Below are 17,011 nucleotides of genomic sequence, written 5' to 3'. Positions count from 1 at the left end.
TCAAAACTGATTTTTGCTCTGGACAGTTGTTCACAAGACCCAAGTTGTAAAATAACACCCAGTGGAGTGAGTATGGCTTACTGCTCTCTAGAAATCAGCTCTGTTCCTGGTGCTGTCAGTCAAAAGTGAGAATCTGAACCACGACAGCACAAGGTACTTGGGATTTAGAAACAAAGACCAAAGGAGAAATAAATTTTTGAAAGTATTTGAGAACAAAGGGACGGAGGGGATGAGGGTATGTGTGATTCATTGAATCAGAACTGCAGTGCTGAAATAGCAAAAAGGGAACTCATTCAAGTACCCCGGAGCAGACTCAGCAGCAGGCAATTCTCTTGCAGCAACAGCTTGTAGCACTGTTTTATTTTGCCACATGCAAAGAAAGCTGCAAGAGGCATACTTTTAAAGGCTTAAAATTCTGGGCTCAGATTTTCTGCCACAGGGTAGGATAAATCAGAAGCAATTCAAATATAGCAACGCTGAACAGACAGAAAAGCCTACCATCTATTCCAATGCAAGAAATGCAGACAGCCCTTTTCTGTTTCCCGACTGAAATTCCAAGTCCAGTCTACTTTAACCCATCATGCAAACAAGTGGCCCATAAATGCAAAGTGCAAGCAGAGCAAGTTACCTGTAAAATATATTGCGTGAGATCAACTGCCTCCTTCTTCTCATGAAGAAGTAAGGTCTCTTTATCTTTCACTGTGATGATGTTAACCTCTCCACGTCTCTCCTCTCTTTGGCCCAGAGGACGTTTTCGGACACACACTCTGATTTTTTCACTCTCTGTCCACGGAGTCTCTTTATCAGAAGTACTGGATCTACAACAATATTGTAGGTTTGGATTTTGAAATCAGACAACTACAAAACCTAAAACATGCAAAAATTTAAGTTGTTCTGTGTATCAGATAGAAGCTTATGTCTTTAAATGTTTATCGGGAAGGTCTCTCATTGTTTTGTGGTGGCATTCCTGCTGGCTTTTTTTTTTTTTTTTTTTTTTGCATTTCTGTTTAAAAACAGTTGTGCTTATACAGCTGCGTTCCTGAGCTTGTTGCTGGACTGGCATATTTTCAATTGCCCACAAACTTTGATTCAAGTTGGCATAGCATACAAGTTAACTTAATGAAATTTAATTTTGCTGAAATTATTTGCAGTCATGCATAGTCATTTAATTACAGATAAAGTATGATCAGATCTTGTAAGAAAACAGTACAGTAATTAGTTGCTTTTCCTCATAATTACTTTCGCTCCTTTTGTTTTAGGCTGTCTAACAGGTTACAAGCATATGACATGAATTAGGAAACGAGACAGTATCATCAAGCTCTTACTAAGCTAAAGACAGTTTGAAACATCAATCTCTTCATTATTTCCCTTTTGGTCTTACATCGTTTTCTTTTTTTTTTAATCATAAAAAATATGCAATTTCAAACCAGGGGCAAAGTTATGCTCTTGTGTTTTGACAAGTCCATTTTAGGTCCCTTCGAGACACCTTAGGACCATGAAATCATTCAGTGTTTCACTGATTCATCTGCTGCTGAAATCATTTTGCAGTGCAGCATATGGAATATGCCTGAATTCAACCAAAATGTAGTCAACCTGACTTACACTTTTTCAAGGCGTCTTCAGACAAGTGAGTAATGATTTTCAGCCTGGACCTGAACATCTGCTTACTAGAAAAATACCATTTCAACTGAAGGTCAAGTTGCTCAAAACCACTATTTTTGCCATGCTACCCAAATGCCTTTCCAAAGTCTCTTAATGTAACAATTCAAAACTAATATATATTAGCTGCCTATTAAAATAAAACAAAAAACACAGCAAGAGTGCAAGTTACTCAATATCTCATTGCAGCTACAAGCTTGTAATATCATCATTCCTGTTGCCTTGCACAATTTCCAAGAAGCATGTAACTCATAAATGTAAATCTTAAGATATGGTCTTCAAAGACCATTCACAAACAATCCTTATTGTGACTGGAATCCCATTAATTGTAGTACAGCTCTCCTATGCAGACCAGGATCAAGCCTTGTATTTAGATGGAAAGTTCTTTCCTCTGAAAAGAAAGGCCATGACCACTTGAAATAAAATGCTTCAAAATTAAGTGTGAGTTTATGGATATCCCTGGGCAACATACGTTGTCCACCAAATGATCAGAGGCTCTGAAGTTTGATCAACCAAATGATCAGAGGCTGAATTTGGTGACCTAAAGAAAGAGCCTTTCTTCTTCCTAAGGGCTCGAAAGTGAAAGGACTGATAGATTTGGAGGATGGTAACCATGAGAGTTTGAAGGGTCTGTTTTTAAGAGTATAAGCATAGACTCCTTCTATGAGGCATTATTTAATTGAGTGCATTTTGTATGGGAACAGAACACAATTTTATATGCTGGACCTCAAGTTCAGATTTTCTATTAACCTTTGTTAAATAGAAATTGCATTTTACAACTTTAAAAAAATCATTACAAGAAAAAGAATCTCAAAAAGATCATTAGAAACCTGATTAAACAATAGTTCAAAAGAACAACTGTGTCCTCTCTGCTACAGTCAAGATCAAGCCTGCCACTAGGCAATGAAAAATTCAGTTAAGCATATTGTAAGAGCTCTTTATCTTTCTGGCATTCAAAATCATTCTGACATTTTTTTTACAGATGAGACTAGATTAGCCTTCACAGAGGTTAAATCACAAGGTGACACGGGAATTGATTCAGTGAAGGAGCTGGGCACTCGTAAAGCAGGAGTCAGATACCGAAGAACCAGCAGACTGGCCCCAGACCTGGAATGCAGAATATGCACTCTGATCAAGGCAGGAGAAAGAAACTCAAGCATGTCAAGGAAGATACAGAAAGCCCACAGGATGAGCTTCAACTACTTGTCAGAGAAGAATGTGCTTAAGAAAAAAAGAAAAAGAGAAGAAAGACAACTGAGATCATAGCTGTTTCATGGGATTGAAAATCTTGGACTTCTTTAGCTGAACCATCAGAACTTACATTTTTATCATGTCTTACTTCCCAGCACTCTGAATCCTGCCCTCTCTGCTGCTCTGTGCTCAGCTTCCAGAGAAGACAGAGAAAATACTGAGATGGCTGATACATTTAGGAGGTTAGCACACACCTCTGGAAGGTGGAATGGAAGGAATTCCTTCCTTCCAGTTAAGAGGAAGGAACTTTTCTTACTACCTTATTGCTTATCCTCTGTGGAAACAGCACCTATCTATTCCAGCTGTGTGCCCATTCCAGAGAAGCTGTAACCAACACCCTGTCTACGTATCTTCTCTGTTGCCTTAGCCTTTGCAGACCAAGCTTCAGCTCACACAGCTACCTCTCACCTTCCTAATATATGCAAATCTTTACAGGTGTAAAGAACTCCATGCTCCCACTCCCACCTTCTTTTTGTTGCACTTCCACAAGCCAGACCCATAACTCCAAGCTCTTGCACACTGCATCACTCAGCATGAGTTCGTCAGCACATGTTCTGTACACACCGGACGCAGTAATCATCTCTATATCTGTGACTACTTGTTACTGGATAGACATCCTTCTTGCAGAAGCTCATGAACTACTACTTGTGTGTGTCCCAAATCTGGGAACTTCTGCACAAAGTTATCGTTTCAAACGTAAGCACTGTAATAATCCTGGCAATTTCTTCATCGCTACAGAAAAAGCCTGCCACAGCTACACTGCTACAAACCATATTCTGGCATCACATCTGTAGGGAAGTACATTCCCTGTTTGCCAAACCAGGATCTTCAAGAGGCTAGCTGCAGAAACAGCCAGTGCCTGGATCCCAGCCAGGTTGCAAGCAGAAGCCTGATGGTGCTCTGAATAGCACACATAGTATGTCTCTGGGCTTCTAAATAACCAAACCTGGGAGACATCTACCAAGTTTGAATGTTTTAAACTATAGTGATGGCTTATTCAGGCTTTTTTAGATTCCAGTTTTTGACTCGGGCAGTCAGTTTAGAGTGTTCCTGAGAGTAAGCCAACAAAAGCTATTTTGCGCTTTAAATATGTTTCCAGGATAATTCACCAAGGGTTCAAGATAGCTGTAGCCTCTGTTAGCAAACACTGGGAAACGTATGAATGCTCCAGATCAACTTTCAAGGAGCAGCTGCAAGGCATGCCTCTCACCAGCATGTCTGTATTGTGCTCCAATTATATTCATTGTTTCTTTTTAAAGTTCCAATTCAGAAACTTATTTATAAACAATTATAGCTATCACAGCATGCATCATTTATACTGGGAAAAACTGGACAAACTTACTAAGAGGAAACATATTGTTTTGGAAAAACAAAGTTTTGCAAAATATTTCCTGTGGGGGAAAAAAAAAAAGAAGACTTGTCAAAACACCAAGAGAAAAAAAATTTAAAACTTACATCCTGAAGGATAATGAAGATTATTCTTAGACAGGCTTGGTGAGTAGCAGCTGGTGAATTCAACTGATTCCTTCTAACAGACTCGGAGACTCTTAAGTGCTTATTAATATCCCTCTTTTCTATTATTTTATATTTCTCTGTACAAATTCTATAGCGTTAGCATTACTTGTTTGGAAGTCAGGAAGACAAACTCTGCTCCCTAGTGAGGAATTAATTAATTGCTTGAAATAATTTAAAACAAAGATAACTGATCATTACCTGACATAGGAATGAGGTAGTCCATAATTATACCCTGAAATATGAGTTACTCTCTGTATGATGGGAGTTTCAGAATCCCCCAGGAGAGGAACAATATCATCAGAAACTGCTGCACAGTTCAGTTCCGTCTTTGTATTTACATCTCTTACAGTTAATCTGGCCAGGTCTGAATCATGTGGTTGAATGTGTCCGAGCATGTCCACGAGACTGTCCTTCTCTTCCTTGGCAATGAAACCAGATGAACCATACGACTCTGATTGTGACTCTTTAACTGTGCCATTGTTCTCCTCGAGGAGGGACTCAAAACGCAGCTGTCTGCGGGGACCTGGTCTGGTCACCTGCGGTTGAATGAAAAGGCCACTTGGTTGAAAATCCTGCTTGCTTAAGTCTCTTACAGCTTCCTCTTCTTGCATAATTTTGATTATTCTAATGAGCTGAAAGAGTCGTTTGCGATCATTCATGTCGTGGACCCCCAGTTTGGTATAATCTTTCATGGAAATCTTGGCAAGCTCATCAATCTTCTGCAGACCATAGGCAGCAAAATGAGGATAATATTTTTCAAGCTCTGCCTCACAAAGGCATTCATAAAGGCAAGATGACATCTTCAAGATCAAGCCTACAAGAAATCAAACAAGACAAATACTCCAGACAAATGAAACATCTTGGCAAAGACATTAATGAAGAAACAAAACATTTCTGCATATAACATTACCTCGTTAGGCTAAAAGATCGTTCTGCTCCTAGTCACAATATTTTGGTCTGCCAAACACTATGGAATATAGCAATACTAAAAGTAAATATGAAACAAATATTTTACTTCTGAAAATGTACTTTAAAATTATACCAATATACAATAATGGGTAGGAAATGCACAATGCAGTGTTACTGCTGCAAAGTTCCTACACGCCTGATGCCTACTTGGTGAATGCCAGAGCTACTGAAACCCTGCCCTCAAGCTACAGAATGTAAAATGCCTAATTTTAGATGCTCAATTTAATATCAGCGCATGTGGTGTAATGTAGTTCAGCTATCACTGGGTAAGTAACCAAAGGAGAAAAAACTGCATTTGTCCTCACCTCAAGTTGATAAATGAAGACTTACTGGTTAACTACTGTGAAGTTACAGTTTTGTTATGTAACTTTATTTTGAAAGTCATGAATCTTTTGACCATTTCTGAGCATTCTGCACAAAATAGGCAAAATATTATGTGAAATCTGAAACACAGAATTTCTCTAAATCTATAACTGTTCTGGAATGCCATAGCTGCATTCTTGGAAAACCCAAAAAAGCAACAGGCATCACTGAAAGGTATGCCAAAAAACCCTCAGCTCCCTAGCAATACATTGTGCAGCTGTCTGTATCCAGATAGATATTTGCAAATATTTTTATTTATTGCATAAAAAGGGAAAAGAATAGCACTTCCACTATCTGTTGCTTGCTGCTTTCTTACTCTTTTGTTGAGTCTAAGATCTTAGCACATGCAAGTCTTTCTGACATTTGGAAGTTACAGTAATATTCAACAAAACCAAGCTGTCTTAGATTAAGTCTTTTTCTCTGCAACTCAGAAGCAACAAGCTTCAAGACAAAACAATCATGTGGAGGTGGACTTATTTAATACACATGCTATGTGACTCTGAATCTTGAAGTGAAGCCAGAGTCACTGTCCAGATTATTAGATTCTGGTAGGGGAAAATTAAAACTGACAGAGAGGACAGCAAGCCTAAAGATTGTAGATTCTAACTATGACACATACAAAGGTTTTTACAGACACTCACAATTGTCCACATTCTCTACTAGATAAAATTACCACAGAAGTTTCAGACTTGTTTCAAGAGGAGTCATACCTTTGAAAAGCTCCTATCTCACATAAGTTAGTTCTAAATACAAGAGCTGCAACAGCACTGCCATGGGGAAACCTCTTCTCTTTCCTGAAATGAGCAGCTATAACACAAAAGTCAGACAACAGCCTGTTAAAGATGAAAACAACCCAGCAGCTTTGTCTATTCTCATTTTTGTATTCTAGATTTTACTTAAAACTTTATATGTCCTTAGGTTTAGGTTAAATATAAACAGAGCAGCCAAAAACTAATGTAAGAAATAGATCTGTGTTAACCTCTATTTAAATGACAGTTTTGAGGGGGAAAAAAGAAGGGGGGGGAAAATGGGAGATGCTTCACAAAAAAAATAAAAAAAAAAAAGGCAAAGCAGAAAAAATTGAAACTTTTAAGCTCAAGTTTCTAACTAAAAATTAAGCTAAATATATTTAAACAGCTGGAAATGACATGCAGGCAAATTTCTCAAAATGCGGAACATCCAAGTGATTTAGGTACGGAGAACAGACAAAGAGGTTAGGACTGAGATATGTAGGCAGCTCTGCATGGCTTATTGGCTATGGCTTTTTCCATGTGAAAGCAAATAAAAATCTTCTTAATGAGAGGCAGCCCTAAAAGTAAAATCTCTACTGTTGCTTCCTCAGCTATAATAAATCTTACTGGACCTAAATGGTTAAAAGAGATGAACTCCAGTGTCTCTCCATTTCTGGAAGAGCCATTTCACAACCCAGGAAAACTCAATATTGAGCAATAAAGGAGTAACAAATTAATCAACCATGGAAAAAAAATAAGCCAAGGTCATGATGATGGCTTCCAGCATTTCTGATGATTCTGAAACTCAAGAGCAGAAAAATTTTAGAAGATTTAGTCTGGTTTGTACAAGAGAATTCAGGGGAAATACAGTTGTTTGAATGGATAATCACAGGGAAATTCTGGCTGCCTAAACATAAATGCTCTAAAAGAATGACATGCCTTCATCTCCATAAAAAGAATACCTTAATTCATCCGACGCTGCAGGCTTCTTATTGCAGGACAGCTTTCCTAAAACTTACATGTAATTCTTAAAAATAACTTTGTAAAGTAGTAAGGGCAGTATGAGCAGATTTTCAAGAATCCTAAATTGGTAATGATAATGCCATCTTCTGGCAAAAAGAGAAAAGACCTTTACCACTGCACAGCAAATAACAGCTAGAATTTCCCAGGTATTGCCAGGATCTAATTTGCTTTTTTGAGATTACGTTGTTTTCTGGTACAGACAAATATAGCATTCTTTGGGGTGATAGTTCGATATAAAAGCCCAACCAAACCTTGATCCCAGCAAAGCTATGAATAACTTCACTAAAAATAGGACAAAGACAAAAGCCTTAAGTTCCTTAAAACAGCTGAATATAACCTCTGTTCTGAGAAGGAAGGGAGTGAGTTTGAAGGCACAATTCACTATGAGCATGTAGTTCTAATGTCAAAGAGAGGTAAGTCAGTTCATTTTGTTTATGTGGCGAAGACCTGAAGTCTCCACAACCTATTTCTTAGCAAAAAAGTTTTACAAAAATCTCAGCATTACAGCACTTGCCTGATGGTAATGGATAAGTACTTCTTGTAAACAGTGTATATATTTCTTAAAGGGACCAAACTGAAAGCACAGATCACTCTCCTGCTTTGGTACTATAGGGTTTTTAAGGGGCACAAAGATAGGGAATAAGTCAGGTGTAAGTACTGGAAAATAGTGATTATTTGTATTGTGAGGAAATCAATTCACCATAGAATTATGCTCTAGGAGCTGATCCTCCACTTTAAAATGCTCTTTTAAAATACTTATTAATTAGCTTTTAGACACATGCTTTAAGTCACAATGCAAAGTAGAGAAAAGACTGGCTTTCAAAGACAGTATCAATTGCTGAGCATAAAAGGAATCTTGTACCTGAACAGACTATATTAAGAATAAAGCAGCCTTAGACCACTTTATCTGAATCCTTTTCATATTCTGAAATATTAAAGATCTCTGAAAGATTAAAGATCTACTGCTCACTTAAGTAAGCAAAGCACACATACACCCTGATACCTGCTACTCATATTTACCTGGCAATTCTAGTCAATTTTCATTGGTACTTCTTATTGTCACCACTCAGACATGTAACTAATATCACTATAGCCATGGAGCTCTTAGAGTGGGTCCAGAGGAGGGCACTAAGATGATCAGAGGGCTGGAGCACCTCTCCTATGAGGAAAGGTTGAGGAAACTGGGCTTGTTTAGCCTGGGGAAAAGAAGGCTGCGGGAAGACTTCATTGTGGCCTTCCAGTACTTGAAGGGCGCATATAAACAGGAGGGGGAACGGCTGTTTGTGATAGGACAAGGGGGAATGGTTTTAAACTGAGACAGGGGAGGTCAGGGTTAGATATTAGTTCTTCACACAAAGGGTGGTGAAGCACTGGAACAGCTTGCCCAAGGAAGTTGTGGATGCCACATCCCAGGAGGCATTCAAGGCCGGGCTGGATGTGGCTCTGGGCAGCCTGGTCTGGTGGTTGGCGGCCCTGCACATAGCAAGGGTGCTTGAAACTAGATGATCATTGTGGTCCTTTTCAACCCAGGCCATTCTATGATTCTAAGATACGATTCTATGAAGTAGTGGAGAAGTGAAGCAATCTTGTGTGCTGCTCCAAGCCTTACAAATGTAAATTAATGCAACTATACATTTTGCTCTGCAAGTAATCCATTGCCATCGTTCTGAATCATAAAATGTGGTCTGACTGTTAATATGAGGAACAATTCTCAAGGGCATCTGATAAAAGTAATCAACATACAAAGCCTAAACATCACCTTGTTTTCCCATCTGTCACTCTATATCAGATAAATCATTCCACCTCACAGCTTAGAGAAACAAATGTTAGGAATCTAAAAAAATCCATAAACACATGTACGTATGTTAACTTTTCTGATCACAACTATACCAAAGTATTGTACTCATCGTTTGTAACAGGTTACCCTAAGATGTCTTCAGAACAGGCTCTGAGTCCATGTTTTTTTGGAGTATAAAAGCAGAAAATCAAAATGAAGCCAATTTTTGCGGACAATCCTGTAGGAGAGAAAAGGGAGACTTATTCACTCATGCTACCAATCACCTTTATTTCTTATTCATCTGAGAACTAAGTTCTTTTCAGACTATGATACAAAGCCAAGTCTGATTGAGCCCTCCAGAAGTGAACAGCTGATATGCTTCTCAAAGGTAGCACACCAAATGCTTTCTCTTTAATTATTCTGATCCCATCTCTCAGACATGAGGACATTACTGTGAAGAACAGGGTCACAGAGAGATTGCACTTTTATAAATACAAGCTCCACAATAAGAGATATTATTTCCATTTAAAAAAAGGTGATTTTATTTAATGCAGTAGATGGGGAGCTATGAAACTCTGCTTCAAACATTTATAGATCACTGCAGCAGATTCATTCATAAAATCGCAGAATTACATTACAGAAATCCCTGTCCATGTACATGAGATACTAAACCTTTTTAGTTGAAACAAGCGTTGTAGCAGTTCTGAAGATACAAGAAATACAGCTGAATGCTACCAATAGATAACCATCTACGATCTTTGTTTAATAACTGGGAAGGAGGGAGCACTTCTGGTGTTGACTGACAATTATCATACAGCCTAACAATGACGCAGGTCTCCTCTGTGCACCAATGATGTAGACAACCCTGAACTGCTCACTCTATGAAAAATTTTTGTATTCTCTGCAACAGACTTAAAAATTACCACTCTGTGTCAGTTATTGTGTTTTCAAACACTTTCTAATTTGCACGAGATGTTCATTATGGCAATAATCCCTTCACACCAAGAATAGCACAGCGAGCTCAGCAGAAGAGACCCACAGCTGACACCCGACAGCTGCTGGGAACAGCAGCTGCATGGAAATGGGAAGTGTCCAATACTCAATCGCACTCCAGGAAAAGAATCCCAGAGTTAAATCGGGATGCTGATTATTTGAAAATTGTGCCTAGGATTCTCCTGCCAGTGAGATTTAACAAACGGCACTCAATATTTACTTTATAATTATACCTAAACAAGCTGCTGTGCATCTGGAATTACACTGCAAAGCTCAGAGGGACAACACACGCCTGTGGTTTGCCCCGAGGCAGTCATTGCTCTCCCTGCTACATTTAGTCCCAGAAGGACCAACTGTGTAGTTTCAACCTGTCAGGAGCCTGCAGGCATTCCTCCGGGGACACACGGGGCACGCAGCTCGCGGGGAAGGGATCGGTCACTTACTGACGGCTCCAGGCCGGGAGCCGAGGAGGTGGCCCGCGGTCCTCGGACGAGGCCTGGCAGTCGGATCACAGCGCGCTCCGCTTCCCTCTTTGCCGACCTCCTCTTCCTTTCCGGAGCCCACAAGAGGGGACGGGGCTGAGGGAACGGGGACGGGGCTGAGGGAACGGGGACGGGGCTGAGGGAACGGGCCGGCACGCCGGGGATACCACCCGCCGCCCCTCACCGACCGTGGCAGACAGGGAGGCGGCGGCGGCGCCCAGGCCGCGTCTCCATAGCAACGGCGCCTTTCGCGCTTCAAACACTCGCGCCCACCGCCAGCGAATGGGGGCGAGGAGGAGGTGGGGATGTGTCGCGATTGGTCGGAGTGAATCGTCAATCCCGCCCCAGTCCCGCCCACTCTCCATCCCGGAAGTGCAGGTGAGGGCCGGCAGCGCAGCGTTCCGTGCGAGTTTCGTTCTCTTCTCCCGCTCGACTTCCGGGTCGCTTCTCCCCAGTTCCCCTTTCACTGGTCCCGGCGTGCAGCTCGACGTGGCGTCCTGGGATTGCGGCGGTAACGCCCCCTCTCTCGGCCCCCACCCGGCCCCTCCGTCGTGGGGCCGCCAGTCCGGCTCTCCTCCTCGGCTCCCCGCCTCTGGAGAGGTCCAGTCACACCTGGGGGCCGCCCGACCTCGTCCCGCACACAGCCTGAGCCTGCCTGCCGCCCGCGGCACGGGAGCGGCGGGCTGGAGGCTGTGCACCCGCGGGCTGTTCGTCCTTGCGGGGTCGTTGCGGCCGCGCGGCGTTCCCTGTCTCGCCCGGGAGGTGGCGCTGACGTCCCGGTCGCGGTGTGCGGGGCCCTGTCTGTGATGCTGGCAGCGAGGGTTGGGTTTGGCGCGGCTGATGGGGAAACTTGCTGAAATGCGTAAAGAGGAGTGAAGCGAGGGGGCTGCGTGCCGCCCTGAGGCTTTGCTGCTGGTGGGTGATGTTACCCTGTGCTCTGATCTCCACACGGAGTTGTTGTCACGGTGTCTCATAGGACGGTGAAGGGGAAAACAGCGCTGTGTAAATGTGTTTTCCATTGAAAACAGCGATGCTGCCAAGGTAACAAGTTCTACCTGAGGCAAGGAGTTGCTGTGTGCTTTAAAATGGATTTCTCATCTCCTTTGCTTTTGGACTTTAAGAACCGGTTGCCTTGACTACACAACTTTTTGCTTCCAGCACTTGTCACTTAAGAGATGTGTGGTTGCTACTTACATCAAATTAATGCTTAACTTGAGTGTCAAGAAGCTTTTAATTTTGTATCACAGCTTTATATCTGGGCCGGATAACAGAGCGCCCATCCTCTGGCATCATGTTGCTCAGCTTTGCTGCTGACATCCTGAGGAGTTCTGTGCTGCAGGGCATCTGTGTTGGCAGTTATTTGTGTTTGTCACTCCCAAGTAATGTTGAGGTATTATCTTTGCACAGTGTCTTTAGATTTTTGCAGTGAAAAAGCTTCAGACTGTTACATTTCTGGCTTCTGTTTTACTTTTGTCATTTTACCTCACTCTAACGTAGCGTGTAAAATAGCAACTGCAAAGAAGTGGCACACAAGTCATATTTCATGCTCCTTGAAAACTTTTTTGTTTTGTTTTTTTTCAGTTTTCTGTGAGTTTCTGGTTTTAAAAGGAAAGGGCTTAATTTTCATGTCGATAGTTCACATGGGTGGTTACTAAGATGCAGTTTAGCTATGCAGTAACAGTGAAGGATTGGATGACTTTTAGCCTGTGCTGAGAACATTTTCTGATAAACATGGCTTGTCTGCTTGAGCTCTGTGTTATTTGTGCTTGATCCTCTGTGCTCTTCTGCTGCTCTTCTTGCAGTTAAGAGGGGGACATGGCTGTAAGAGCATGTGGCTTGATAATCTACAGAAGACTGCAGCCATCACCATCTTCTAAGGCTGCTGACAGTATTGAATACCTCCTCCTCCAGACATCTTATGGGACCCATCACTGGACCCCTCCCAAAGGTGATGTTTGTTCTGATAACTTCAGTGTTGCTTGTGTCAGGAATGATATTTCTGACTGAATTTGGCTGAATGCTCCTAAGGTTAGCTTTGGGGGCAGTTAACTAGCTACATTCACAGCTAATTGTGCTCTTTGGGCACCAGAGCCAGGAGCTGTATGGCTCTATCAGAGCCAGTATTTGGTGGTACATGGTGGTACCAGAAAAATCACAACACAGAAATATTTCAAGTACATTCTGTGTTTTCTTAAATACTGTTTCTTCCCCCTAGTTTGTACTTCTTATTTTGTAAAATACTACTCTAAACAGGAGTTTATGAATTGGAGGGAAAAAAGCTGCTAACAAAATTAGCTAATTAAAATTAGCAGAATTAATTAGCTGTGTTCTTCTGTTAATGAGCAAACTTTACAAACCTCTCCTTCTGTCCACTTCACCAAAAACCTAGCTAGAAGAGTTTGCAACCTAGTGGGAAACCAAGGGCCATAACTATTATGAGAGGAGAGACCCATGTGAAAAGCTTTCTCAGGGAATGCAGAAATTCTGAACATGCCAGCATGTTGGCAAGTGAAAAGTCTCAAACACGTGTATCTCGTGCTGTCAGATCGTAATGTTAAGGTTTTATAGATTAAAAAATGAAGGAGTTGTTACATTTTATGTTCTCTTCAGTGTGAGTGGTCTTCAAAGGCAGTTCCAGGTTGCAAAAACTTCCATACAATACAGATACAAATTTAAAGTGATTATAACTTTTAATACTCCTGACACCTCTCCAGGTGCACACAGGATACAAGTCTACTTATGACTACAGCTGCGCATTGATATCTTTAAAGTTCCCTAAGCAACCTTTATGGAATTAAACTGTGCTTGCCTGGATTCCCACACATAAACACCACTCTGATCTGTGCTCTTAAAACTGTGACCTGGTACAAATTGAGTCTGGTGAGATGAGATGCAGGGTTTGTTTTCCTCCTCAGCATATTGGGACTGCATGAGTGTAAATGAATTTGAGGAGCTGAAAGCTGCAGTGATGTGCTGTCCGTTGTCCTTTTTCTCTTCCGGGTAGGCAGAGTATACCACTCAAAGCTGGAAACTTGCTGAGCTTAGGGCAGAGGTTAGCAATAGTGGGGTGTGCTCGTTACCTTTTGCTGTGCTGGCAGCCCAGTGGTAGCATCCGTGTCCTGTGAATTGAAATTGGACCCAGCCTCCAGTTTTATTGCTGCCTCAACTACTGCATTTTTGGTAATGATAGGTCATGACTGTTATAAACTGGTTCTTTACTGCTCTTGGATGTTCTGAGGGACTTGCTGTGGATAAGATAAAAGAAATCTAATTGTGCAAGACTAGGTGTATTCTTTTTCTCAGCCATTCGTAGAAGTCCCAGCTTTGGAAATATGCATATTCTTCAGAAAGAAGGAGACTTTGACTTGCAGTGCTGAGAGTCAGGGGAAATAATTTTTACTTAAAGCTACTGTGTGTTTCATCTCAAATATCTAAAACATCAAATGCAGTGTCAGATGCTGTTTTTTGCAGTTATTTTTTAAATAGAATTGTGTTTTACATTTGAGAAAGTGTCACATAAAAGGATGGTTAAGTTACTGATACATAAAGATATAAGAGAGGCCTCTTGACAAAGCAAAATGAACTTCTCACATACACCAATTTGATTACTAAAAGGTGGCTTTGGGTGCCTGAAACCTGAGAAAATACTTGTCTCTGTGATAAGTTGTGGCTATATGCAGACACCTAAATAGAAAAGAGAGTGATACCAGAGGCAAAATAAAGCTTTTTTCTCTCCCCCCTAGCCCCCCACCCCTTGAAGCCTCTCAGCTCATGTTTCATTGCTTTTTTGAGATCTTGCTTGGCTTGTTCTATTTATGGTCTTGTCTGGATCTTTCATGAGAAAACCAAATCTGACATTTCTCAACAAAAATACAAACAGCTGGGGATATGGGGATGTGTTATATTTATCCTTTGTTTGTAATGGCCGCTCTCATTCTAAGCAACATAAAACAAATAGGGTGTCCTGGAGAACTAAAACAGCCACTGGCAAGACTGGCATTGAGGTGCGCTGTACTTCACAGGGTAATACTGAAAAAAAGTACAAAGACTCTTTAACTGCTGCATGACCCAGTGCAATAGAAAATAGTGGTGGTCTCTGATAACTTAGCATCCAAATGTTAGCATCCAAGTGTTCCTAGTGTGGCTCAGGAATTGTAACCTACTTTTGGAGTACAGCAATATTAACTATGAAGCTAGCAACCTTGTGTGTTTTCCAGCTAGTCATTTCATGATTGACTTCTTAGTGGTTGAGGATGTGCTGAAACAAGGCACAAACATACATGAAGCTGATTTGGTTCTGTTGGTAACTTTCACTTTTTTTTTTTTTTTTTTTTTTTTTTTGCTATAAAATAATGTTGAAATTTTATAGTGTTCATGATGTTGTCCTAAGCTGTGAATCAAGAGATTCAAAGGTTTTTTTTGTGAAACTCACCTTTCAGATGGAATTTGCTAGTGTCTGGTGTCATTGTTTCTGTGTTGTTTGTGTGAATAAGAGTTTTGCAGAACTGAGTCTTGAGCTTCACTGGGAGGGAAGAAGTTGAGGGAGAAGACTAAGAGTCCTGGAAATCAGCAGTCTCCTTTTGTGCTGGCTAAAGGAAAAACACTCAGTAAGCACTCAGTTCTTAGCCTGAGGTGTAGTGTGAGCTGGACCACTGTGGGTGCATGGTGCTCCAGAAGAGGAGGGTAGGGCTGGGAAGAAAAGATTTCTCATGCTAACGGGCAACTGGTTATTTTGAAAGATGCGGTATGAACAACAATTGTAAAAGCCACAGGAGCAAGATCAAGGCATAAATGTTTGAAAAGCAACCTCCTTTCTCTGATTCTAGCTTGATTCTTCGTCCACTATTGTGTTCTCTCTTCTCTCTCTTAATATTTCTCAGTTGTCAAATGAAGAAACAATATCTCAGTTTTTGTCTTGGAGATTTATTTTTTTTTTATGCTCTTGACAGGCCATGTGGATCCAGGAGAGGATGACTTGCAGACAGCCTTCAGGGAAACACAGGAAGAGGCAGGTCTTCAGGCCAGTCAGCTCACTCTTGTAGAAGGGTACAGGAAGGAACTGCACTATCCTGTCCATGGCAAACCCAAGACTGTTGTTTACTGGCTGGCAGAGGTGAAGGATTGTAACACAGAAATTAAGCTCTCAGAGGAGCACCAGGCTTTCCGCTGGCTGAAGCTGGAGGATGCTTGCAAATTTGCAGAATATGAGGATATGCAAGCAACTCTGAAAGATGTGCATCAGTTTCTCAGCTCTGATAAATAAATGCTTTTGTGAAGAGCAAGAAGAATTTTTGGAGAAGCAGCCTGATATATGTATTTTTTTAAACTTAATTTTATTTTTTAGCCAATAGAAGTACTATGTGGCTGCAGAAATATACTTTGTTTTCTAAACCTCTACAAAGTCAGTAATAGATACTTGGGGCTTTTAACGAACTTTGTCTCCCATAGCTGATGTAAAAATAATGTGGTCTGACTGAACTGTAAGATGAAGAGGTGTCTGAGTTGAAACCTTGAGCTAACAAAGTCTCTCTGTGTTCCTCTCCATTTTTTTTTCTTAAAGTGCTGAATAATTGTGTCTATTTTTTAAAATCAAGCACTTGATGTTTCTTGACTTGCTGATATAGATCTGTAGTGTTGTAAAAATGAGCATATGGAGATTTTTTAATAATAAAATGTGTATTGCAGAAGTCGCATCTTGCATTAAAAATAGGGCAGCAGTAGTTCTGTTCCCAATTCCTCTGCTGATATGCTGTGATAACTTGTCAAATCATTTCAGGTCTTGTTTGTTTGTATCATGAATTTATGTACATGGCTATTATTCTGTTACGAAAATAGTTGCTATCCGAGGAGTCTCAGTAAACTGTTGACATCCAGTATTTAAATGGTGAACTTGGAGTTCTTTTTTTCCCCCTTCCTTTTTGTTCTCTAATAGACACTTATACATACATTATTCAGAAGGTTGTGACAGGGAAATCTATGGCTGCCTAATAGGGCATTTTCTGCACGGAGTATGTGAACTAATAGGCCTTGCATCTGTTTGATAGCATCAGTGTTGGCTGCAGGCTGCACACGCAGGGGCAGCACGGTCATGCACGTTGTCAGTGCTTTGCTGCAGATAATTCTGTTGGATGATTACAGTAGGCTGTGTGGTACTTTTGGCTTCTGCATCTTCACCTGCATCAGCTTTTCTGTGAATCTCTCTTTTGTCTTTGACGTGCTAGCACTTTGTATGATCACTGATGTTCTGT

General features: G+C 41.0%; 3 protein-coding genes across 8 annotated transcripts in view; 2 read left to right on the top strand and 1 right to left on the bottom strand.

The window, feature by feature from the left end:
* Positions 1-9,520, bottom strand: part of KIF24 (kinesin family member 24) — a 32,132-nt gene extending 22,612 nt beyond the window's left edge. The window contains exons 1-4 of one of the 2 annotated variants that reach the window (XM_052670637.1): positions 9,436-9,520; positions 6,468-6,564; positions 4,624-5,239; positions 629-818 (exon numbers count right to left, since the gene is read on the bottom strand). In XM_052670637.1, coding sequence (XP_052526597.1) covers positions 629-818; positions 4,624-5,225 — 792 coding nt within the window. In that variant the 5' untranslated portion in view covers positions 5,226-5,239; positions 6,468-6,564; positions 9,436-9,520. Of the gene's footprint in view, positions 1-628; positions 819-4,623; positions 5,240-6,467; positions 6,775-9,435 lie in introns of those variants that run through there. The other variant, XM_052670638.1, reaches the window with a different exon arrangement.
* A 1,539-nt stretch (positions 9,521-11,059) lies between these two features.
* Positions 11,060-16,639, top strand: NUDT2 (nudix hydrolase 2). 5 transcript variants are annotated; one of them, XM_052670705.1, is made up of 4 exons: positions 11,148-11,274; positions 12,011-12,153; positions 12,566-12,711; positions 15,713-16,639. In XM_052670705.1, exons 3-4 carry the CDS (start codon positions 12,579-12,581, stop codon positions 16,024-16,026), a joined length of 447 nt encoding a protein of 148 aa, XP_052526665.1. In that variant the 5' UTR covers positions 11,148-11,274; positions 12,011-12,153; positions 12,566-12,578; the 3' UTR covers positions 16,027-16,639. The 5 variants fall into 5 exon arrangements, with proteins under 5 accessions (XP_052526666.1, XP_052526665.1, XP_052526663.1 ...); XM_052670706.1 differs by lacking the exons at positions 11,148-11,274; positions 12,011-12,153 and adding an exon at positions 11,060-11,141; XM_052670703.1 differs by lacking the exon at positions 12,011-12,153.
* LOC128074626 (myogenesis-regulating glycosidase-like) overlaps positions 11,124-17,011 on the top strand; it is a 34,181-nt gene continuing 28,293 nt past the window's right edge. The window contains exon 1 of the mRNA XM_052670654.1: positions 11,124-11,141. The gene's annotated coding sequence lies outside the window, so the exon portion shown is untranslated. The remainder of the gene's footprint in view (positions 11,142-17,011) is intronic.

This window comes from Tympanuchus pallidicinctus, unplaced genomic scaffold, assembly GCF_026119805.1.
Source record: "Tympanuchus pallidicinctus isolate F22 unplaced genomic scaffold, pur_lepc_1.0 scaffold9, whole genome shotgun sequence".
NCBI lineage: Eukaryota > Metazoa > Chordata > Aves > Galliformes > Phasianidae > Tympanuchus > Tympanuchus pallidicinctus.
The sequence above is the reverse complement of the archived record's forward strand: the minus strand, read 5'-3'. Positions and strand labels throughout refer to the sequence as shown.

Coding starts and splice junctions, on each gene's coding strand:
- NUDT2 (XM_052670706.1), top strand. CDS start 12,579: ATGGCTGTAAGAGCATGTGGCTTGATAATCTACAGAAGACTGCAGCCA. Junction 12,712..15,712: donor TCACTGGACCCCTCCCAAAG/GTGATGTTTGTT, acceptor TGCTCTTGACAG/GCCATGTGGATCCAGGAGAG.